At 42.3% G+C, this 25,336-nt stretch overlaps 2 protein-coding genes across 3 annotated transcripts; one reads left to right on the top strand and one right to left on the bottom strand.

Annotated features, from left to right (window-relative positions):
• Positions 1–297: 297 nt before the first annotated feature.
• Positions 298–9,999, bottom strand: DHCR24 (24-dehydrocholesterol reductase). Its single transcript, XM_072127213.1, has 10 exons — positions 9,881–9,999; positions 9,356–9,606; positions 7,546–7,701; positions 6,898–7,003; positions 6,001–6,119; positions 5,572–5,835; positions 4,339–4,482; positions 3,939–4,136; positions 3,442–3,620; positions 298–1,001 (listed from the first exon to the last, which is right to left on the bottom strand). The coding sequence occupies exons 2-10, from the start codon at positions 9,584–9,586 to the stop codon at positions 848–850; spliced, it is 1,551 nt and encodes a 516-aa protein (XP_071983314.1). The 5' UTR covers positions 9,587–9,606; positions 9,881–9,999; the 3' UTR covers positions 298–847.
• On the top strand, positions 9,979–24,977 carry BSND (barttin CLCNK type accessory subunit beta). Of its 2 annotated transcripts, none has more exons than XM_072127215.1 (4): positions 9,979–10,170; positions 21,627–21,715; positions 23,050–23,283; positions 24,184–24,976. In XM_072127215.1, exons 1-4 carry the CDS (start codon positions 10,126–10,128, stop codon positions 24,587–24,589), a joined length of 774 nt encoding a protein of 257 aa, XP_071983316.1. In that variant the 5' UTR covers positions 9,979–10,125; the 3' UTR covers positions 24,590–24,976. The 2 variants fall into 2 exon arrangements, with proteins under 2 accessions (XP_071983316.1, XP_071983315.1); XM_072127214.1 differs by lacking the exon at positions 9,979–10,170 and adding an exon at positions 18,705–19,174 and having other exon boundaries at positions 24,184–24,977.
• The last annotated feature ends 359 nt before the right edge of the window (positions 24,978–25,336 follow it).

The following is a 25,336-nucleotide window of genomic DNA, read 5'->3' as shown; positions in this document are numbered from 1 at the left end:
TCTATGGGATGGTGCATTCCGGGGCGTTAATATTATTTTCGGCGCTGCAGCGCCACCTGGTGGACGGCGGAGGAACTACCATCTTAAATCCCAGCCGGACCCGAATCCTGTGCAGAGAACGCGCCGCTGGATCGCGAATGGGCCGGGTAAGTAAATGTGCCCCACTGTGTTCTGTCATCTCCACTAAGGTCAGTCCGCAAAATCCGGCCTTATTACACAGACATTGCAAATATTCCAAAACTCACACACTAACACCATCCATACAGATCCACATTCCAAAGAAAACCAGCGACCCCGTCATATCACAAATCATTTCTTTGTCTTTGGTTAGATAAAGAATTATACACACAAAAAGTCATTTAATGACAGCATCTGCTGGTGGCACTTCATCCAGATATACAAACTTTGCCATTTTTGGCTTTTTTTTTTTTTTCCTCAGCAAAAAAACCCCCAATTCTTCATATTTTCCGATACATTTAGTCCTCATGACCAAGATCCGTATTTGACCACAAAACTTTCCTCGCAGTTGTCTTGCGCTATCATGGACGCACCGCAAGGATTTTTTTCAGGACTATTGTAAATTTCCGTATTATCAGAGAAAATTAAAATCGCTGATAGACAAGTTCTCATTTAAATGATCTCTGGCAGGGGACCAGCACTTCATGGGTTAACACAGGGAATGAAACGCACATTGGTGACATCCTGGTGACGTATGGAAGCGGATACCGCAGACTGTAGTGATGGCGCCTCTAGTCTCCCGCGACATGTGAGGCGCAGTTGTCAGGTCCTTCATCTCAGTGTTGGGGCTTCTAGTCTTTTGATTGGTTAAATCTCGTGACTTGCGCTCTCAGTGTCGTGCTGCTTTGCAGATTTTGTCATACACCTCCGGGAAAGCGTTCTTACATCCGAGCTTCTGCCGCAACTTCTGATACAAAGATCCATCAAACATTTCCCAGAACTCGTCCCGGGACATGTAACAGTCTGCATAAAGCATCTGGAATCTGGACATAGAAACGGGAGAAGATTTTATATTTATATTCTATTCTTTGCAAAATTAAAACCTGTTGGGTAAAAAAAATTAATACAAATTTTTGCATAAACATTTTTTTTTTTTTCAAAGTCGCTATGTGAGGGCTTGTTTTCTTGGTTAGTTTTAGTTTGTTTTTCCATTGGCTGTGATAATACAGCTGAGCACTCAGAAGCACTGAGCACTGTAGAAGGTCATCAAGTTTTGATCAGACTTAAACCAAAAAAAAAAAAAAAGACTAAACCCCCCCCCCCAAAAAAGACTAAAACCAAAAATATGTAGTGTGAGATGCAGCCTAGAGTAATAATACCTTTGTATGTGTTGTTAGTAGTGACAGGAAAAGTGAAGTTCTGATCCAGCTCTGCAGCTCCTGCAAGGGCTCTGGGCAGATCATTCAGCCTGAAGAGCTTTCTGCTCTCTGTGCTGCTCCACAGCCCCTCCCTCTGCTAAGACTAGTATCTGTGTCAGGGTTTTGGTTGGATACTACAGATATCACTCAGAGCAGAGGGGAGGGGGCTTTGGAACAGTTTATGGAAAAGAGAAGAAAGCTCTTCAGGCTGAAAGACCCACCCATGACCCCTTGCAGAGGCTGAAAACCTAGATTAAAGGAAACCTACCAGTTAGAATGGCCGGGGTAAGCTGTAAGTACCGAGCACCAGCTCAGGGTGAGCTGGTGCCGGTACTTACTTTCGTTATTGTTATAAACCGCTGTATCGCGGTTTTAACACTTTTTAAACTCTAGACCAGAACAGGCTTCGGCACGATCGTGCGCGCGCCTACATAGGAAATAGCGGAGATGTTGCACGCACACGGTCGCACGCAGCGCCGAAGCCTCTTCTGCTCTAAAGTTTAAAAAGTGTTAAAACCGCGATACCGCGGTTTATAACACTAACGAAAGTACCGGCACCAGCTCACCCTGATCTGGTGCTCGGTACTTACAGCTTACCCCTGCCATTCTAACTGGTAGGTTTCCTTTAAAAGTTTACGTTTCACAGTCCTGCTACTGCTTCTTGCACACCGAGGTTTGGGTACACAGCTCTGCAGAGTCGAGACCTATCACTGCCTGCAGTTTATGATGCTGCTGGCAGATTCCCTTTAAACTTTATTACAAGTGTAAATTCCCTCAGCAGTCTTTTTGCCAATTCAAAATTTTGGGAGACAGATTATTTGAATGTTGGATGGGAAAACTAGTAGGATGAAACCCAGGGTTGGGCGATCATTGTGGTGCAAATAAGAAGGACCAGTTTTTACTACTATACAATGAATGCAAAACTGCATCAGCCTCTGACAGGTTCCCTTTAACCCTTTCAGGACGTTGCCCTTTTTTGTTTTTTCATTTTAATTTTTCACTCCCCATGATCAAAAATCCATAACTTTTTTATTTTTCCATGTCCAGAGCTGTGTGACAACTTGTCTTCTGCGTAACAAATTACACTTCATAGAGATGGTATTTATTATTCCATGCCGTGTACTGAGAAGGGGGAAAAAAATTCCAAATGCTGTGAAATTGGAAAAAAAACGCATTTGTGCCGTTTTCTTGTGGGCTTGGATCTTACGGATTTCACTGAGCGTCCCAAATGACATGTCTACTTTATTCTTTGGGTCAGTGCGATTACGGGGATAACAAATTTGTATAGGTTTTATAATGTTTTCATACATTTAAAAAAATTAAAACCTCCTGTACAAAATTTTTTAGGGGAATTTTGCCATCTTCTGGCGCTAACTTTTTTATTCTTTGGTGTACGGAACTGTGGGGGGGTGTCGTTTTTTGCGGATTTTGATGACGTTTACAATGTTATCAATTTTAGGACTGTTCGACCTTGTGATCACTTTTTATAGAATTTTTTTTTTTAAATGACAAAAAAAGTGCCATTTTCAACTTTGGGCGCGATTTTCCGTTACGGGATTAAACGCAGTGAAAAACCGTTATCATATTTTGATAGATCGGGCATTTTCGGACGCGGCGATACCTAATGTGTTTATGATCTTTACTGTTTATTTATATTTATATCAGTTCTAGGAAAAGGGGGGTGATTTGAGTTTTTAGGGTTTTTTCTTATAATTTTTTTTTTAATATGCAGCTAAGACTTACTGGCTATGGAGAGGGCTCAGCGCGTGAGCCCTCTCCATGCACCCGCGGCCGACCCGTGACATGCTATTACGTCACGGGTCGTGAACGGGTTAAGGATACAAACAATGGATGTTCCAGTTTTCCTTTAGGAACCAATAGATTTTTTAGATTGCAGGCAGCAGAGAAGCTTTCATACTTCCGCGGCCTCTTGGTACATAACATTGACCTGTGAACTTTATGAACTTTACCCCGTTATCTACAATCTGTGATACTTTGCCCATTGTGATAACCTGAATGGAGCGGTCACATCTATATACTACTCTATTATAATGGTATTACTTACCCGTGAACATCTCGGACAAATTTTTCTAACTGGCGCATTGAAGCTTTGGCATCAAAGTGTTTGGTCCTTGGTTCTCCATATGCCCCAATATCCACATAGAGCTCTGCTTCATTGCCCTTGGGGTGTACCATGCCAGGATTACTGGGCAGAATGAAAGGACACAGCCAGAGGGGGTAGACCTGTGGACAGCAAATATACAAAGGAATTATGACTCCAGATCCAACCTCAGAGCTACCATTAACAATCGGCAATTATAAATCTGTGAATGAGATCTGAGCTGCAGTCCCTGGACTGGCCACTACACAAGGAACGGAGCTGTACTCTAGAATCCATTCTTGGAGGACTGGAATCATAAGATCAAGTTTTGGACTCCTAGCAATCCCATAAATAGTTCATCAATATTTAAAGACACAAAACTCCGTCAATGGTGGAAAATGTCTTTAAAGGGGACAAATCATTTGGTACAGAAGTGATATTTCTAATGTAAGCGCACGTACATTAATCTCCTTGTGGAAGACATTGATGGCTTTCTGCAGACACTTCATTGGAACGAGCATGTCCTGCACCACGTGGTGCTGCTCATACAACTTTCGGATGGTCTCTCCTTGGGTGAGCTTCAACAGGGAGATTTTCGGGGGCACCATCCAACCAAACAGGTAACGGAACACTGGGTGGTTGCCAAATGGAATGATGTCCTAGAAGGGAGAGAAGAACATTATTAATATTAGTAACGGTTTACAAAGTTGAGTTTACTTCAGTGATTCGAGGTTTGTTCCAGGAAATCCCAAATAAGCGAATGCGGCCAGTTTCTCGGACTGATCTCTCTTGTGGTGAACGGGCCGTCCTATGACTTATTGTATATACAGAGTAAACAATACAAGCAATTCTACTACCTACCTGTAGCTCCCAGAAGATGCTCCTGGTATGTCTGTGGTAGTAATGGCGTAAGGGGATGTATTCTGTACCACTTTGGTTATTCTTTAAATATGATTCCACATGACGGAAAAACCAAGGCTTCCAATAATTCCCAATTCTATTTATCTAGAATGCATGAAAATATAATTGTATAATTAAAAATACATAAAAACGACAAAGGAATCAGATCATTTAAGAACCCCATATGTGTGTGCGTAGCAGTGCCGAGTGTGTTCCTGGTTGTGTGTGTGTTCATAGCAGTGACGAGTGTGTTCCTGGGTGTGTGCGTAAAGCCATCCAGAGGATGTTCCTGGGTGTATAGTGGTGCAGAGTGTGTTCCTGTGTCTGTGTGTGTGCGCGCATAGCCGTGACGAGTGTGTTCCTGTGTGTGTGTGTGTGTGCGCATAGCCGTGACGAGTGTGTTCCTGTGTGTGTGTGTGTGTGCGCATAGCCGTGACGAGTGTGTTCCTGTGTGTGTGTGTGCGCATAGCCGTGACGAGTGTGTTCCTGTGTGTGTGTGTGCGCATAGCCGTGACGAGTGTGTTCCTGTGTGTGTGTGTGTGTGTGTGTGTGCGCATAGCCGTGACGAGTGTGTTCCTGTGTGTGTGTGTGCGCATAGCCGTGACGAGTGTGTTCCTGTGTGTGTGTGTGCGCGTGTGAGCGCATAGACGTGACGAGTGTGTTCCTGTGTGTGTGTGCGCGCATAGACGTGACGAGTGTGTTCCTGTGTGTGTGTGTGCGCATAGCCGTATCAAGTGTTTTCCTGTGTGTGTGTTTGCATAGACGTGTAGAGTGTGTTCCTGTGTGTGTGTTTGCATAGACGTGTAGAGTGTGTTCCTGTGTGTGTGTGCGCATAGCTTTGTCTAGTGTGTTCCTGTGTGTGTGCACGCATAGCTATTCTGTGGGTTCCTATGTGTGTGCATAGCCATACCGAGCGTGTTCTCCTGTGTATCTTTGTGCATAGCTGTGACGAGTGGGTTCCCATGAGTGTGCATAGCAGTGCCGAATGTTTTCATAGCTGTGCCAAGTGTGTTCTCGTGTGTGTGTGTGCATAGCGGTGCCGCGTGTGTTCCCGTGTGTTTGTGCATATCCGTGCCAAGTGTTTTCCCATGTATGTGTGTGTAAAGTGGTGCTGAATGTGTTCTTGTGTGTGTGTACAAAGACGTCTAAATGACAGAGGAATCACATGAGGAAATTACGGAGAGCGCCACCTACTTGTCCGGGCTGCGCCTCGTCTGTCAGCACTCCAGTCATGATCACAGCCTCATCAGAAGAGTAGACCAAACCTTCCACAAAATAGTTCTCTTTTTTCTTGGACTCTCTTGAAAACCTCTCGCAGATCTTCTCCAGGCCTCGCACAGGGGTGTACTGCAGCTTCACATACTTCTTAGCTGGGACAATCTTTATCTCTGCAGCCACCAAGAAGCCCAAGGTACCACAGGACCAGGGGACGGCATAGAAGAGGTCAGGGTTCTCGGTCTAAGAAAAAAATGATTCCTACGTTACAATGTACAATGTGAAAAACACTGACCAGAATTCATGTATTTATATATTTTTTTCCCTTTTTTGGATGAATAAATCTGGGGTGCGTCTTATATTCTGACAAATACATGAAAAGGTAAAGACACGAAATTCTTCTCTCACCGGTGAACACCGCACAAGGCTCCCGTCAGCGAGGACAAGTTCATAGGCCACACAAATGTGTTGGAAGAGTCCAAAGTTATGAGATGACGATTCGATTCCTGTTCCCATGATCAGACCACCTACAGCCAAATACAGAGAGGCTTTTGAGTTTACAGGGTCACCCCTCTATGTACAATCCTTCCTTCCCAACACATTTCAATAGGAACCAAACCGGGTCCAGAGACCTCATACTATCATCTATTAGAACCAGGGAAAGCTGCATTTGGCCGTACAAGTGTAGTGTTATATAAGCAGCAGAAGCAAAAAGCTCATCAGGGTAAAGGTACAATATAAACTTTCTTATATATGGCCAACCCCTTTAAAGGAAACCTACCACCAAAATCAAGCATGATAAACCAGAGACACTGGGGACTGTGGTAATCTTCTTATATTTGTTATCCATGGCCTCCTTCCTTCTAAAGTCAGTTTTTACAACTATACTTATAAACCAGAAGAAACAAGAGCCCCACCAAGCTGCAGCTTTACAGGCTATTACACTGTGCAGAAGCACTCCCCTCCTCCCAGTATGTGCAGAAACTCTGTGCTGCCGTGATATTACGGCAAATAGAGTTGAAGGGGAGGGCAGGAGTGAGAAGAGAGAGTCGTGCTCCTGCACAGTGTAACAGCCTGTGAAGCTACAGCACAGTGCTTCTCAGCTACACCCCCCAGAGCCATTGTGGCTCACTAGCATAGTTTGTTTAAGTTGATTGTAGAAGGCAGGAGGTCATGGATAATAAATATAAGAAGATACCACAGTCACTGTGCCTGGATCTCTCAGGCTTGATTTTAATGGTAGATTTCCTTTTTTTTATCATAGCTCCAGAAAAAGTGTCCCCAACTCTATACATTTCCTCTTACCGACTGTCAGATCATCAAGCTCCGGTAGCACTGGAAGAGTCCAGCCCATAGAATTAAGAAGAGCCGTCACCTGACCCATATTCACCAAAGGTTCCACACGTACAATCTAAAGAAACCAGGTAAAAAAAAATAATCTTAAATATATTTTTAATTATTTTTAAAAACACTTGACCAGACTGAGAGACTGAAAAGTAGCACTCTGGGAATAAAGTAACCCCTTTTTTTTATTTTTACATTGGTTTGCCGCCATTTTTTGAGTGGACATATTGAGGTGCGCAGCCAACTTCTTCTGGTGCAGCTGGATACTTCTTTTATTATTAAAAACATCCACTTAAAAACATTGGTGCATACAAAAAATACGGTGGTAAGTTGTTCCAGACTAAATCAAATCAAAAGACGAGGGGGGCACTGTCTCCGTCCGGAGAAAACAAGGTTTAATCACCGGAGGCGACAGGGCTTTTTTACTATGAGAACTGTCACTCTGTGGAATAGCCGAGCTCAAGCGCTGGTCACAGCAGGGACAGCAGAGAGCTGCCGAGCTTTAACCTGGAGCCCCTCAGGCTCATTTGCATACAGTACTTCATCCTGGTGGTAGATGCCCTTTAAACTACAGTGAGAAAGAAAATCTTCTGTAAACAAAAAAAATACCTGTTTTTTGGTATCAACTTCTAGGATGTCCATGAGATTGATCATTATGTTCTTATGTGTGTTCTTGTATTTCCCGACCCGCAGGGATACGGTCAGCCAGCCGGGCCTCCCGGTACACATGAAGCTTGTACCTCCATCAGCTTTCCAGCGCCGCACCTGGTATAACAATGTAATAATATATAAGGATACAGTATATAACATTAGTACATAATGTATATAATCGCTACATTACTTATACAGCAGTACAGGTCACAACAGAGTGTACAACATTAGATACAATACAAAGCGGATAAGAACCATGTGATGTATCAGCTGCCCTCTTATTCGCTACATCCTCTGACCCCTCCCACTGCGCGGCCTCTCTCCATTCACCTCTATGGTTGTCGCTCCTATCAGGATAGATATAGAATACAGGCACATTCCCCATTCAGCCCAGAAGTGGTCAGTGTTACCAAAATCATTGCAGGTCCCAAAAGTAGCACCCACTTCTATCATGTATTTCAAGACATATCCTGTGGATATGTAATAAATAGTCTAGATAGGAAAACCCCTTTAAATAAAACCTTCCATCAAAATCCCTCATGATAAACCAGGGGAATTAACTCATAGATCCAGGCACCGGGACTGTGGTAATCTTCCTATATTTGTTATCTATGGCCTCTTCCCTTCTAAAATCAACTCTTAAAATTATGTTAATGGAGGAGGGCGTTACTAGAACCCCTCTTTGCTCTAACTTCAAAGGCTGTTACACTGTGCAGGAGCACTTCCCCCTCCCACTGTGTGACGTTACATCAAACAGATAGAGCAGGGAAATGGGAGACAATGTAACAGCCTGTGAAGCTACAGCACAGAGGGAGGTCTCTGATTGATCATGATGGATTTCCCTTAACAGTGGTGCAAGCTTTTTATGAAGCGCATTGTATCATTTTATGTCATTTTCTCTTACAAAGTATTTTGAAAGAGAAGAAGAGGGATATTTTTGTGATGTTATTTAATATTTGTTTTAGTAGTTTTGTTTTATTCCTGCATACAGGAGGTGGGTATCCAGGGAACCTGTCATCAGAAATTGACCTAATTTACCATTACCAGTATGTTGTGGAGCAGCTTAACACCTTCCAGATCCTGTGTCTTTCATGTCTCAGTGTGATGGCATCATTCATAAAATCAACTATGAAGCGAGATCTAAATTAGTTCTATAAAGACATGAAGACTGAGAGCTCCGCACTGAAGTCCAGCTCTCCTGACCTTAGAATGAAGGAGATCTGGTTGGTGATGTGTCTGGATGAAGGACTATCAATTACAGTAAAGGGGGCATTACGAGGCCAGGAGAGCTTGACTTCAGTGTTAAACTCTCCGCCTCCTTGACTTTATACAGCCAAATTACATGTCAATTCAAAGTTGATTTTCTGGACAATGCCACCGCACTGGGCCATGAAATAGATATGATCTAGAAGATGTTCAGCTGCGTGATGACATACTGCTAGTGGTTTATCAGGTCAATTTCTGCTGACAGGTTCCCTTAAGGCCTTGCTTCTGGCTGGATCTAGTAGGACTACAAAGATGGAAGAAGCTTTGGAGGAATTTTGGGCCCAATAACAGGGGCAGCTCTAGTACAAGACTTGCCCGTTACCTACGCTCAGGCACCACACATCCCCACCAGTCTCTGTATCTAGAGACTGTAGTAGCGATGCCACGTGACCGCCGCACCCCAACACCTTATTTTTTATATTTTACCCTTTGCCTGACCCCCAAGGAGGTTTCCCACCCATACAGGAGTATATATATATGTACACAACCCCCATCACCAGACCTGCTCCTGAATGTCCTTGACGCGGCGGTCGTGCTGCTTGGGGGCGCTGCACATCTTGAACACCAGCCAGGCCCTGATGTAATAATACACATCAAACACCACCGAGAGGGGCAGCAAGAAGAGGCAGACAAACACCCATCTATGATGGACGATGACGTATTCAAAGCCTTTCGCCCTGATCCACAGCAGCAGGAGGACAAGCGAGCCGGCCAGGTACAAGATCACGTCCATAGTGACCTAGAAACAGGAACCTGCAATACAAAAGTGTGAACAGCACCCTATAAGACAGCAGTGACAACTCCCATAGACAGATGTATAAGACACAAAACCTGGGGTTTGAAATCCAGGGGTTGGGGTTAAAACTACAAGTCCCAGCATGCCCCGGCAATGGAATGTCATAACAATGCATGATGGGAGTTGTAGTTCCACACACAACAGCCTGCACTGAATGCTCTACATTCTAGGGAAGCATTCACACTTTCCTCAAATATCGCACGTCAGTAATAACATAGTGATCCGCCATACCTGAGTCCACAGAGCCGCCGTCTCCTCCAGCACCTGCCGCCCAGTGACTACCTCCGGCACGCTCCAGCGCCGCCACACGCTCCGCTGTCAAACTCAGACCCGCCCCTCCCGTGTGTAACCCCGCCCATTCGCCAGGGTGATTGGCTCTCGCGTTACTCCATCAAGCTGAGCTCAGGTGGCGCGTTTCCACAGTTTGGCCAATCACAGGTTGAGTTCAGTATCGGAACAGAGTGGAAAGCGACTCAATGGAAAGAGCCGTCCAATCCGCGGAAGGAAGGCGGGACCAGGAGGTTGTTAGGGTGACGGTGACTGAGGGTTCCTATGTACCACACACACACAGCTGGGATAGCCATGGCGGCAACATAGACTGTATCACCTCACCTGCCCCCTCTCACATATACACATCTTATACAATTGTATTATAAAATAAAAGCACATATAGGCAATAATTTATTATGACCCTGACAGGACAGAGCTGCACCTACATCCTGAGAGGAAAAATGCCAAGTATATAATAATAAATATGCACAACTGTGTCCTCTCAGCAGTGTCAGGCATAAGGTGTGGAAAAAAAATTAATTTCAAGAGGCAGGACCTTACTTTGCCCCTAACATCACCACTAGAGTGCCCACAAATTATAAATAATTCTAATAATACATTATAATAATTCCTCACTGTCTCTTATCCTATATTATAGCCCTCTCTGTGGCCCCCACATTGTTTAGTGCCCCCTTCCTGTGACATCCCACGCTATATACAAAAAAACTCTTGCTATACACATCAAATGAATACAGGTGATCCCCTACTTAAGAACACTCGACTTACAGACAACCCCTAGTTACAAACGGACCTCTGGATATTGGTAATTTATTGTTCTTTATCCTAGGCTACAATAATCAGCTGTAACAGATATCACAGGTGTCCGTAATGAAGATTTATTGTTAATCCTGATTCTTATGACAATCCAACATTTTTAAAATCCAATTGTCACAGAGACCAAAAAAGTTCTGGCTGGGATTACAATGATAAAATATACATTTCCGACTTACATACAAATTCAACTTATGAACAAACCTACAGACCCTATCTTGTATGTAACCCGGGGACTGCCTGTATGTGGCATAATTCATATTTCGGCAAATAAATGACACCCAGCGACAGGCAGCAATTCCATAATTCCCAAATTATCACTATTATTATGATTAGTGTGTATGCGTGCCGGACATTATTAGGGAAAAGATGGAAGTCAGACCAAGTCTATAGGACGCCCACATGGCAAGAGATGATAATATAAAGATCCGGAGGAACACAGATATTAGGTCATAAAAGGCAATTACCATATTCAAGCCTTGTCTGGGTCATCACAATTTAATTTTAGGAAATGCAAATACAGTGACAGGTCTTCTTCATTGTCATAGCATAAATTTATTATTAAAACTCTTTGGCAATGTACACACTATTCTCTATGGGGACATGGGGGAGCCAGAAAAGGGGATCTTGATGATAGGTTCCCTTAAAAAGACATCTACCACCAGGATGAAGGGTTGTAAACCAAGCACACCTACATGTGGATGTGTGCCTCCGCTGGCAGGATCTGCTCCTCTATTAGTTTCTTGTACCCTGCTTATTTTATAAAAAAAAAGGCTTCTACAATTATGTAAATGAGTCAGAGTTTTTTTTAAGGGCTTAGTAAGCTTAAATAAGAGCAGATCCTGCCATAGGGGACACACATGTAAGTGTGGTGGTAGATGTCCTTAAAAGGAAACCTACCATTTGATTTGATGCATGATGATTTGAAGCAAACATACCTTGAGAATGCTGTAGCTACACTGATGCAGGATCATATCTTGGTTAATCCCTGTGCTGAGTGGTTTTGCTGATAAAACAGATATAACATTATGATAATGAAGCTATGTTGCTTCTATGGCTCCTTCAGCGCTTGGTTCAGCAATTCTCCTAGCAGGTGAGTTTTTCTCTGCAGGAGAGGATAATGTAATCTCTGGCTTGTCCCTGAAGGCAGAATAATCAATTGCTGCACCATCTCCCAGCTGCTGTGTATGAGTGATCCAGCTCAAGTTGATTAGTCAGGCTTGATTAACCTCCATTTGTAATTACAATCTCTGTGTGTAATGTGCTTATATCTGCCAGCCTGACCCAGCTTTCCCAAGGCCCTGAATGTTGTAATTGTTTTTTCAGCAAAACCACTCAGCTCAGGGATTGACCAAGATATGATCCTGCATCAGTGTTGCTACAGCTTTCTCATGGTATGTTTGCTTCTGAATGCATCAAATAAAATGGTAGGTTTCCTTTAACAAAGACTGTTGTATTTATCACAGAGATAAAAGGGGCTAAATTAAAAGGACAAAGGCCAGTCAGCAGGTTACTGACAGGTCTTCTAGTACCATAACAATCCAGGTCAATGACTAAAAAGCAATTGCTAAAAAGCAATCTATGGGTCAATGTGAGAAATTTGCAAATGTATTTTGGGTAATATTTGTATGTAGGTGTAGATGGGCCCCATTCAAAGATTTACTTGTGGGCCCTTAGCACTCCAGTGTAACACTTCCCTGATCCATAAGAAAAAGATAATGGGGCAGATTTACTTACCCGGTCCATTCGCGATCCAGTGGCGCGTTCTCTGCGGTGGATTCGGGTCCGGCCGGGAATCACTAAGGTAGTTCCTCTGACGTCCACCAGGTGGCGCTGCTGCGCTGAAGGCCCGCCGGAATGCACTGAAGTTCACTGGCCTATTCCTGGTGAAGGTAAGTGCAAGTCTCGCGACCCTTTTTTTTTTTTAAATGCGGCGGTTTTTCCAAATCCATCGGGTTTTCCGTCGTGTGCATGCCAGCGCCGATGCGCCACAATCCGATCGCGTGCGCCAAAATACCGGGGCAATACAGGGAAAATCGGCTCAAATCGGAAATATTCGGGTAACACGTCGGGAAAACGCGAATCGGGCCCTTAGTAAATGACCCGCAATGTAACACATACATCACTCATTACATCATTATATCTGTAGAAGTTCAACTTATTCAATAAGAATTTAGACCCCCATATAGATGCAGTGGTGAAATTATTATAAAGAATGCTAAGACGTTGTCGTAAAGCCTAGCATTTCTGTTTTGCCTCATATTACATTTTGTTTAAATAACGCTGTGCAATAAATATGCAAAAAGGAGTAGTTAAACCGCATGCACATGGCTGTAGGATATTGGGGCTTATTTACTAAGGGTCCACGGATCGTATTTCTGTTTTTGGGTTTTGCGCTTCTTTGGCAGGTATTTTGAAGGGGATTATGTCGCACGCGATCGGATAGTGTCGCAGCTGCGCCGGCTTTTATGCAACAGAAATTGGGGGGCGTGCCGTCGGACAATCCGACGGATTCGGACTCAGCACGGGATTTAATATTCAAATTTTGTTGCATCTAATGCACTTACATGCACCGGGAAGAAGATGGTGGACTCCGTCGGACCTGAGCGGGGAAGCGACACATGCAGGGTATCGGATGCACGTTCTTACTGAATCGTGGCACAGCGCATTATCGCCGTGCAATGCACCAAGGTGACGGGTAAGTAAATGCGCCCCTATATCTCAATCATTATATATGGTGAAATGTAAAATTTTGAACACAACATTTTGAGGTTAAATATGAATTGTGACCAGCAGGTGGCACTCTTTGGTCACATACATTTTGGATCCCAAAGGTATCGGTTTTACATCCTGTGGAATATTTGTCTACCCCTTTAAGAGGTTACTATCCCTGGAAGAATAAGTCCTGGCTCCATTCTATGTTCTGACCAGATAACTTAATTTTTTAAAAGGGGTTGTCCACTTTACCTCTTGCTTTTTGTAATGTGTGTATAAGTGTGGGGGGCAGGATATTAGGTAATTTATCAATATACATCTATTACTAGTTCTGCTCCGCTTTCTTGATATGTTAAGTGAACTTTCTGCTGCCTGAGGCGAGCTATAGGTGCACCCTCCATCCCATCTAATGGCAATATATCAGGTATGTCAATTTTTTAGTACATGGGTACTACATGCTGACATCTGGTGTGAAGAATTGCTAATTTTAAGTGTCAAGTACTGCTTTGTAGCAGGTGACTGCAGGTGGTACTACCTGAAGCAAGAGGCTCAACTTGCTTCATGGCTGACTCTCCACTGACCTTACATATCAAGAAAGCATAGCAAAACTATACATAGATGTATATTAGTAAATTACCTAATATTCTGCCCCCCAGCCCCTTTAATTCAGATTTCACTAATTGACTTTTTCAGTTCACACAATATCCGCCCTTTAAAGGGGTGGTCCATGACTTTACCAGTGACACCCCCCACCAATCAGCTGTTTGCCAAAATGCTAATTACCAGAATCCACTGACAATATCACAGGTCTAGGACATGAGTTGTAAAATAATAGCAATAAAATATATTTTCACTGTTTCCAGGAAATTAGGTAAATTATAGAAGACACCTGGAATGCGGTGCTTTACTATCATGTGTTTCAGGATATAAGGTAGGAGTCATGATTTACTAATTATGATCCCAGATCTGCAGATTAGACAATGCTATGCCAAATTATGTATGGAGACCTAGGGGCCAGCAAGTATGGGACAGGTCTTACTGTCCACAGTAGATGTTCCTCAACTTTATAAAACTAATTGGCAGGTTCTTAAAGAGGGATAAGAGGATAGACCAAGGATTGCACAGTTTAAGTAAATTTAAAAGAGAAAACATATTTTACATCAATGTCTCGGATCGCAGGCACACCCATGCCCCTCTCCGTGGCTGCACCCCGCAATGAACGAACGAACTGGCCAGGACGCGCGCTCCCCCTCCCTAGGGCGCGCACACGCCGGCACTCTCAGATTTAAAGGGCCAGAGCACAGCTGATTGGCGCTGGCTACTTCTCCCAGCAACCCCTGACGGATTTTAGTGCTCTTTGCCTATGAGAAAGCTTCCCTCAGCGTTTGTTCCCTGCCTTCTGACCTACCATTGTGATCCCAGACTTGAATCTCTGCTGCCAGCCTAGACCTCCTGCTCCGTCCCAGACTCTGCACCTCTGCCGCTTGCCCTGACTATCTGTCTGCTCCTGAACACAAGACGGCCTAACGTTCCTGTAACTTGACCTTGGCTGCCACCGCTGGCTAGTCACACCTGTGGAACGACCTGGTGGCATCACGCCACAGCAAGACCATCCTTTTTGGGGCGGGCTCTGGTGAAGATCGGGTGCCATTTAGATTCCGGTCCCAGGTGTCGGCTTGTGTCATCGTCCCCGGTGGTCCAGGGGGTTCACTGACCCTGAGCACTGGCACTGCCTATGTAACATGGGAGAACCAATTACCAGAACACTCTAGGAACTTCAAGGTGTATTCCTGTATGAATTCCTTGTGTTCGAGGGCAAGGGTGGTCTAGGTCAGTATAGTGGCAGTGGATGGGTTAATTTCAACATACATGCTACTGTAGGATTCTTAAAAATTATGTAGAAAAACTTAGTGATCTAAGGCAGTGAAGGAGTTAATGTAAAGATAAATGATAGATGATACAGGGGTTAATATACCTCTTATACCCAATGCTCTATGGAAGTTTAGAGAATAATGTATGGAACCATAGTGTTTCTTGGGGGTTTAAAGTGTTACTGCAAGTATTTTCGGTGAGGGAAGTAGTAAAAAACTTTCCCAGTCTCCAATGGTTTCGTTATTCCATTAATCCTAGAGATAACTACAGGAAGGGATAGAGAGAACCCTGCAGTATAGGGCTGCACAGTTCTCTCTTTGGCGAGGTAAAGTGATTCAGGAGCCTTCTGCTCACAACAAAAGTGTGATAATGAGGACCATTTAGAGATTTTGTTGGAGACAAAAGAGGAGTGCTTCTATGGTGTAATACCCTCAGTAAGTGATCAAGTATTGCATAAAGTGTATCTGCTCACCTGATGGAGTTGTGCTGACTACATAGTCCTATATCGCCAACTACAATCTTATAGCTTCTAATGGATCAGATTTCGTGCTTATAGACTAATTTTAAAAAACTTCAACTTGGGTCGTCCCAAGTCCTAAGACATCCCACTGGATGTCTTAGGACATCCAGTGAATGAGGACTATTTGGCACTTTTAAACCCCTATAGCTAAGCTATTGATGTGTTTGTGTATGTAGCCAAGTAAAATACACCAGTAAAATAAATATCACCAGTTATGGGGCTTTGTTACAAATTTAACATTGCAACCCAGATGCAACATATGAATTTTTTCAATTTTTTATGCACCATTGGAAACTGGGATATGAATTTTGGTTTCTGTAATCAAGCGGCACCAGATATAAGATAGGAACCATTTACAACGATCTCCTCGATGTGACACCTGAAGGCGAGTCGTACCCGTGTTAATCACCTGTATTTATATACAATAGAGGAGAGCTGCTGTCTGCTTAGGACAAAGTGCCATCGTGTTGAGTGTTTATGGTGACAACAAAGTAGTTGTCAGAAAACAAAGGAAAGCATTCACGTTAACTGCTCTGTACACACCGCCAATGTCATGTCATGGCGTTGGTGCAATATATAAAGCTTAGTAGGATGTATGCAATAAAAATATTATGAGCGACTTCATAATTCCTAATCATATGCATAAATCTATGCTTACTTGTAGTATTGCTGCCGGAAAAGACGGATTTTAGGTATGTGTTTTCCTGCCCAATTGAAGCAAAATGGAATAAGCCAAGAGCAATTCAGTAAAGATGGATACCAGTCTCTAAAAAAAACTACAGTTTTGTTATAGTCATAATACACTACCCAAAAATATCTGTGGGGCTAGTAATATTATTGTATAGGGCCTGCAACACACAACCATTGTTGGTTCGGGCATCCCCCATGCACTGGCTGGATCCCACATCATAAAGGTGAGAGGATACAGGTAATTTGAAACGTAGTAAGGAATTGGATATATATCTGCAACTTGCATTCCATACTATGGGGGGATTTATCAAGAATAGAAGCCCTGAAATAAACGCAAATGCTAGTTTAAAGCTTTCACATGTGATTATTTTCCCCTTGGGCGGGCATGAAGGCACGGCGGGTGGTGGGGCTATCATACACCAGCACACGACTGCCTAAATCTTAAACTACCTGTATATCCGACAATCCTGTGTTTTGAAACATGAGGTCCTCTCCTTTAAAATGACACCAAAAGCATGGTTCTGGGTGCTATAGAGCTCAAGATAGAAGTGTCTAAAGTGTTCCCCCCAGCGTCTAAAATTTACTCATCTCAGGTAAAAAGTGACTCTTCTCTTTCATACCTTACCTGAGGGTGTTATAAGTTTAGTGGTGTAAAAGTAGTGCTGTGGAGCATTTCTATTCGATTTCCAATACCAGAAGTCAATCTGAGCCCGGCCAGTCTTCTCTAATTACCAGGTTAATTATAAATTGTGGCTGAAGGTCACTACATGGAAATCCAGAGTCATTAGAATTTTTATGGTGCATTTACTCAGCAGACCGTATCACAAACCCCTCTAGCTCAATGTTGTGGTCATAGTCAACTACAAAATGTTTACGGAATATCCATCATTTTTGGCAGGATGTCAAAATATTGTAATAATTTTTGTAACCACAAAAAATGGTTTATTGCACTAATGATGGGGAATTTATTAGGTTTTGTACTGGAATTATGTATCATAGTACAGGCAGTCCCCGGGTTACATACAAGATGGGGTCTGTAGGTTTGTTCTTAAGTTGAATTTGTATGTAAGTCGGAACTGTATATTTTATCATTGTAATCCCAGCCAGAACTTTTTTGGTCTCTGTGACAATTGGATTTTAAAAATGTTGGGTTGTCATAAGAATCAATATTAACACTAAAGCTTCATTACAGACACCTGTGATAACTATTACAGCTGTTTATTGTAGCCTAGGACTAAAGTACAATAAATTACCAATATCCAGAGGTCCGTTTGTAACTAGGGGTCGTATGTAAGTCAGGTGTTCTTAAGTAGGGGACCGCCTGTACTGTACAATGTAAGGTTTCGGTGAATTTAATTTCTCTATATACGGAATTGCAAATATCAAAGAGCATGTACAGGTGGATCTGGTGGATATAGTCGTACAACTTGTGACCTTGTATTTTAAAACGTTATGGAATAAAGAATTTTTCAATTTTATCAAGATACATTGAGTGCCGGAGTACCTATTTTTCCTTTACCCACAAGTTTGTTTCGGCTGGCCGACAGCACAGCCTGATTCCGTGCGACACTTTTTTTATTTTAAATGCAACAGTTTCTCCGAATCCGGCGGGTTATCGTTTGGCCACGCCCCCCATTTCCGTCACATGCATGCCGATGCGCCACAATCCGATCGCGTGTGCTGAAAACCCAGGGAATAACAGGGAAAATCGGCGCAAATCGGAAATATTCGGGTAACACGTTGGGAAAACGCAAATCGGGCCCTTAGTAAATGACCCCCATTGCGTTTCCATTGCATGTTGCTACTTCAACATGTGATCAAGGCTGAAGCCTTTTGAATGCGTCAAAAACGCTTCAAAAACCGCAACGCATCGTGTGAACGCGCCCTTAGACTCCGCTCCCAGATTCCGTGTTAATGCAACACAAGGGAGCGGAGACTTAAAGGCATCTTGACCACCATAAAGTCATTCCACCTTAGCCTGTAACATAAATCGTTATCATAGGTGGAAAGCTGTATAACGCCCATAACAAGCCATAACCATGTATACATGTATACACACTAAAAAAATGAGAGAATTCCTGTGTGATTGGTTATATGGCAGTGCCAGGCTCTGTGGAGGGTCAGGCAGTCACTCATTTATATACACAACAGGTTGAGGTGTAGACATTCCTGGGTATTTATACCTCCAGGGAAGGTGAAACAGAGGCGGCAGCATCGCTGGAGTGGAAATCTCTGGAGACTTATTTGCATTCATTCCAATACTTTTTTAGAACCGGCTCGATCGACTTCAGTCAGGACCGGTCTAAGTCTGATTGGGGAAAATGAACTAAGTCTAGGAAGGAGAACAAGCAAGTACAGCAAGATCATCCAGGAGCCTGTCGCTTTAATTCCCTCTCGCACACTTGGACGCCTTCACTTTTACTAATAACCCCTTATTTTAATAGAAGGCGATGGCAGAGGATAAAACATTCCGCTACGGGCTGATTGTCCTGGGATTTTTCTTGATTATGATTGGCATGTTCATTATGAGTGTGGATAGACCCCAGATATACATCACCTTCTGCTGTATAGGGGTTTTGCTGGTGTTTATAGGGATCACCTGGAGCATTTGTCAGTGCTACCCTAAGGTAGGAGATCCTTTTATGTGTCTCTTTATGTCAATCTGTTCTTAAAGGAAATCTACCACCAGGATGAAGGATAGTAAACCAAGCACACTGACATACTGACATACTGGTGTGTGTTCCCTCCGGCACGATCTGCTCTTCTTTTAGCTTCTTATGCCCTGTTATTTTTTTTTAAGGCTTTTAAAATTATGCAAATGTGTCTGAGGGGGTTCCTTAATTTGCATAATTTCTAAAGCCTTTTTTCTAAAGATAAGGGCATAAGAAGCTTAAAGTAGAGCAGACCCTACCAGATGGGAAACACACCTGTATGTCAGTGTGCTTGGTTTACAATCCTTCATCCTGGTAGTAGATTTCCTTTAATGCTAGACGTACTGCGTATGCAAATGTTATAGAGATGACTGGTAATATTGTAAGATTGTATAGAGTATAAGATAAGATTGTAACAGCATACTCCTTTAAATTCAATAGGAAATATATTATTAGTATATTAATTTAAAAAAATTATAAAAGGGTTTTCCACTGCAATGTATAAAATGGAAACTAATAATGTAAAATATTATATTTTTTCACACTTGCAACAGTCAATATCTAAAACTAGATTACAGATCTTATTGGAATACAATTTAGCTAAATTTCCCCATTTATTCGTTTATTTTCATTGATCTTCATGTATAGTCAGGTGTTTGTGTTGGTTGAGAAAATGGTTTAGTAAATGCTTGAATCTTCCATATAACAATACTTAAGGAGCATGTCCTGTGCAGTCCCTCTGTTATTCCTCCAAAAAATATATTTTCAACCGGATATTACCATTTGCCTTATATTCCTGCACATTCTATTTATTTATAAATTGATAAGATTTAATTATTTTTACACTGTAACAGCATTACTTAAATTATCCTTGTCCTGTAACGGCACTGTGCACTTTATTCCCAAACTTCGACATCACTGTCCACAATCGCCTTTGTATGTAACAATTTTTAATAATGATGGACTGGGACATCAATTTGCCTATTATTCCTGTTTTATCATTTTATGGCTGGTTGTATCTGTGTACATGTGACATCACTATGTATTATCCCTACACTGTGATATAACTGTGTATTCTCCCTGTACTGTGACATCACTGTGTGTATTATCACTGTACTGTGACATCACTATGTATTATCCCTACACTGTGATATAACTGTGTATTCTCCCCTATGCTTGAAAAAGATTCATTGCGAATCGAAACGTCGCGTAATCTATGCCTTTTATGTAAATAAAGCCTTTATACTTTGGAAACCTTGGCGTGCTGTGGCTCTCTCCACTGATGTTCCGAACTACAGATTCATGTACCAGGATCTTCGGCTGCGAGCACCAAACTACATGAACCAATGTGCAGGATTTGGATTGCTGTCCTTCCCTCCCCTTTCTGATCACTGTGTGTATTATCACTGTACTGTGACATCACTATGTATTATCCCTACACTGTGATATAACTGTGTATTATCACTGTACTGTGACATCACTGTGTGTATTATCCCTGTACTGTGGCATCGCTGTGTGTATTATCCCTGTACTGTGACATCTCTGTGTGTATTATCCCTGTACTGTGACATCACTATGTATTATCCCTACACTGTGATATAACTGTGTATTATCGCTGTACTGTGGCATCGCTGTGTGTATTATCCCTGTACTGTGACATCACTGTGTGTATTATCCCTGTACTGTGACATCACTGTGTGTATTATCCCTGTACTGTGACATCACTGTGTGTATTATCCCTGTACTGTGACATCACTGTGTGTATTACCCCTGTGCTGTGACATCACTGTGTGTATTATCTCTGTACTGTGACATCACTGTGTGTATTATCCCTGTACTGTGACATCACTGTGTGTATTATCACTGTACTGTGACATCACTGTGTGTATTATCCCTGTACTGTGACATCACTGTGTGTATTATCCTGTACTGTGACATCACTGTGTGTATTACCCCTGTGCTGTGACATCACTGTGTGTATTATCTCTGTACTGTGACATCACTGTGTGTATTATCCCTGTACTGTGACATCACTGTGTGTATTATCACTGTACTGTGACATCACTGTGTGTATTATCCCTGTACTGTGACATCACTGTGTGTATTATCCTGTACTGTGACATCACTGTGTGTATTATCCCTGTACTGTGACATCACTGTGTGTATTATCTCAGCACTGTGACATCACTGTGTGTATTATCCCTGTACTGTGACATCACTGTGTGTATTATCCCTGTACTGTGACATCACTGTGTGTATTATTCCTGTACTGTGACATCACTGTGTGTATTATCACTGTACTGTGTCATTCCTGTGTATATTATTCCTTACTTATGACATCACTGTGTGTATTATTCCTTACTTATGACATCATGGGTACTTTTCTTTTTATAGAGGTACAAATTCAGTATTTTTTATATCCACGCAGATCACATTTGTCCCAGTGGATATGGAAACAGTCCCATTCTCAGACAAGTCTCCTGCTTTCGCCAGCAGTGATCTCCCTCACAAGCAGAGGTATGTCTCCAGTAGAATGAGTGATTATTACTGTACATACTGTATCCCTGCAGATTATTCCTCCTGTCATTTACTCCAAGGTCAAACATTATTACAGTTTGCAAAATGGAAACTATGTGGAGTTTATCTAGCAGGTACATCATATTAAACCCGAGAAAAAACAAGGAAGATTATTAACAGGGATAATTAGGAGAAAGGTCTTGTATATACAATAGACACATGATATGATGACAGGAGATAAGCATCTATTCCTGCCATTCAAAGGCTGAGTACAATCCTCCATCCATCTAAACTACACAGGCAAAATGCATATACCAGTAGCAAATGTGCCCCAATAAGTTTAGTACGCTAGAACCTGATTTTTCTTTAGGACTCCCTATGACTGGTAAACATGTAAACCAATATTGTGTAAAATAGAAGTTCATACTCAATTTCTACCCGCAAATGTTCATATGCAAATCGCTGGATTAAAGGACATCTACCACCAGGATCAGGGTTTGCAAACCAAGCTCACTGACATACAGGTGTGGTTCCCCCTCTGGCATCATCTGCTCTTCTTTTAGCTTCATATGCCCTGGTTTTTTACAAAAAAAGGCTTTTAGAATAATGCAAATGAGTCTGAGGGGCTCCAGGTTCCATGGATGGAGCTTGGAGCCCCTCAGGCTCATTAGCAAAATTTTAAAAGCCTTTATTTATTGAAAACAAGGAAGCTAAAAGAAGAGAAGATCCTGCTAGAGGGGACACACACTAGTATGTCAGTGTGCTTGGTGTACAGACACTGATCCTGGTGGTAGATGTCCTTTAAGTCCGAAAATATGTGTCATGTCTGGTGCTGGCAGTATGAGGCTGAGAGGGAGGAATGGGTTAAAACCCTAAGATCTGCCCTTCACCTATAAATTCTCCTCCTGACCCAGGTTTCAGTTAATTTCCTGGTTCTCTGGCTGTGTTCCTGTGCTGTTGCATTCGATCTATATTCTGACCTATCACTACTTTTGTCTAGTCTTTGTGGATTTCTGATTCAGACTACCAGTCATTGCAACTTGTGAGCTGTTCGAGAGAATTTGGTACAATGCTGATGCTGACCTTGGCTAGTACTCCTTTCCCAATTCTCTGAAAATGACCTATTTTAGGGAACAAAGCCTTGTTAGGGGGCCATTATTTTTAAGTAGGCAGGGACAGTTTTGTGAGACCAGTGCTAGGACTCACTATCCCTTTCCCATCCAGTCCTGATAGTATATTTCACCAGTTTTCTCACAATAGGTCCCTAGTATTATTTAAGACGCATGATCTTTAACCCTACATTGGATAATTTTGTTGTATTAATGTCTTAATAGCTCTACAACACCTTACACAAGCAGTAAAGATGCTGAACGATATGAAGCCACCTTACCATCCTATGAACAAATTCAGATCAAGGTGGAGGAGCTCGGAGAAGACAAGTTAGTCCAATCAGTTCCTCCTTTACCTCAGTCAATGTTGGGGGATTCACAGGCCAAGGTCCAAGCCAAGGTAGAAATACATAGAAATTCAGTCTGCAAGGAGGAGCACATGATGGTCGAAGCCAACTGGTATGTAGCAGCATAGGACTATGTAAATAAGATATAGAATTAAACATTTTCCATTTCTAGTGAGGGTAAGTTTACACGTTGTGGATATGATCCTGGGAGATGTGGTCACACCATGTAATCTTACACTTAGGGTCTCGAAGGTTTCCATAACTTCTGTTAAAATGGGCTTTCCATTATGTACATGTATCCACATCATCTTCTATAATTCTCTACAAAATAGCGGACAGTTGTCTGATCAGTGAGTATATACTAGTTGGAAGCCCCAGTGTATTTGTCTCAAGCTCTCCAGGATACTGCAGGACATAGTACCGTATTTTTCGGACTATAAGGCGCACAAAAAATCCTTTGATTTTTTGTGTGCCTTATAGTCCAGTGCCCCTTATATATGAACCGTACTTACAGACAACAGCTGCCTTGTACTGTGCTCAGGTCTGCAACCTGCTGGTCATTCATCCTTATAATCCAGTGCACCTTATATATGAACCTAGATGTTTTAGAAAGCATATATTGACGGTGCGCCTTATAATCCGGTGCGCCTTATAGTCTGAAAAATACAGTATAGTCCCAGAAATCTCAATACAGTTAATGGAGAACTGGTTTAGAATGGAAACTAGTCCTTCAATCCAATGGGGACTTGGAGGTCCTGCTTCTCATGATCTTTGGGAGTTCCATTGGTCAGACCCCCAGTAATCAGACACACTTTAATTAGTAGGAACCTTCATCAATGAAGAGACTGCTTTCATGTAAGATCAACCACAAGATAGGAAACAATGTCATGGACCATATAGTCTTCTAAAGCCTACCTACATCATGGCTGAGAAGATCCTAGACTTAGGGAAAATTTGTTAAAATTTTTGGATTTGACTATCCATTGTCACTACTTTTTTTTTATCTCTGTAGCTACATTGCACCCCTTGCATCTCTAAAAGAAGACACCAACCTTACAGCGTCTGATGATGGTAGAAGCAGTACTTCCTCACTTCATAGCACTGATGACTGGCAAAATGGCAGACCACATATGGGAAACTCTCAAAGTCCCATTTCTGGGGAAGGAATTGACCTCATTGACGAACCTGTCCCTGAAGGAACCAAAGTCACATTGTTTTGTGATGTAGTCCACCCTGATAAATGTGAAAGCTATCAACATCCTCACCATGGAGACTATTATGGCGGTAAAGGTGACCAAGACATGGCCTTATCTACACCTGGTCCTAACCAAGACTCTGAGATTGATGATCTCTACTATGGATTGAAGGATGAAGCGGAGGGTTTAATGCCAGGAGAAGAATCTGACTTTGATCATTGATGGCCAAGGGACTTCCGAATAGACATCTAGAACATTTTGGGCTCCCATTATATCATTTGGAAGTATTTAATAAGGAGCCAGAGTATTTATTTGATCCACTGTAATTTCTTTACAAATAAGTAATAAGTATTGGTGGCAAGACCAAGTCAACTGAACGGTCTGTACTGGAAAATTCCTATAATTATCAGAGCGATCCCCAAAAGGTGATCATAGCGTGCGAGCCCCAGAGATATGTGAACCTAATGGGAAATGTCTTAGTTTCCCTACAGCTCCACAACAGGAGAAATTAAGTATTACACCATACCCATTAAAAGTTAAATTTAAGTCAATGATAATTTACATACTGTAAATATATTATGGTGGCAAGTCACATTTGTTAGCTATTCCTCTTTAAGCATATAAGATTTTAGATAATGTTATTGATGTTATAATGTTATTGCCCTCACAAAATGCAGAAGAATAAAATCAGCACTTTTGGCCTATTGGTCTTTTTTGGAGGGATAAACTAAACCTCCTTCCATGGTAAAGCTCAGGGCCAGCACTGGGCATACCCAGACAAGTGCCGGGGCCCTCATGAGGCTGTACATAAGGGGGTGAGGGGGGCTGTATAATCCATGGGGGTGAGGGGGGCTGTATCTAATGAATCCATAAGGGAAAAAGGGGGGCTTTATATAAAATAACCCTGAGCGGGCTGTTTGGTATGATTAATTAACAAATATTTTAGGGAACAGGAGACTGTTTAAGTTT

This window comes from Engystomops pustulosus, chromosome 10 (assembly GCF_040894005.1).
Source record: "Engystomops pustulosus chromosome 10, aEngPut4.maternal, whole genome shotgun sequence".
Lineage (NCBI taxonomy): Eukaryota > Metazoa > Chordata > Amphibia > Anura > Leptodactylidae > Engystomops > Engystomops pustulosus.
Note: the sequence above shows the minus strand (reverse complement) of the source record. Positions and strands in the feature narration are given on the sequence as shown.

Coding starts and splice junctions, on each gene's coding strand:
- BSND (XM_072127214.1), top strand. CDS start 18,998: ATGGCAGAGGATAAAACATTCCGCTACGGGCTGATTGTCCTGGGATTT. Junction 19,175..21,626: donor TTTGTCAGTGCTACCCTAAG/GTAGGAGATCCT, acceptor ATATCCACGCAG/ATCACATTTGTCCCAGTGGA. Junction 23,284..24,183: donor ATGATGGTCGAAGCCAACTG/GTATGTAGCAGC, acceptor TTATCTCTGTAG/CTACATTGCACCCCTTGCAT.
- DHCR24 (XM_072127213.1), bottom strand. CDS start 9,586: ATGGACGTGATCTTGTACCTGGCCGGCTCGCTTGTCCTCCTGCTGCTG. Junction 7,702..9,355: donor TCAAGGACATTCAGGAGCAG/GTCTGGTGATGG, acceptor TTGTTATACCAG/GTGCGGCGCTGGAAAGCTGA. Junction 7,004..7,545: donor AAGTTGATACCAAAAAACAG/GTATTTTTTTTG, acceptor TGGTTTCTTTAG/ATTGTACGTGTGGAACCTTT.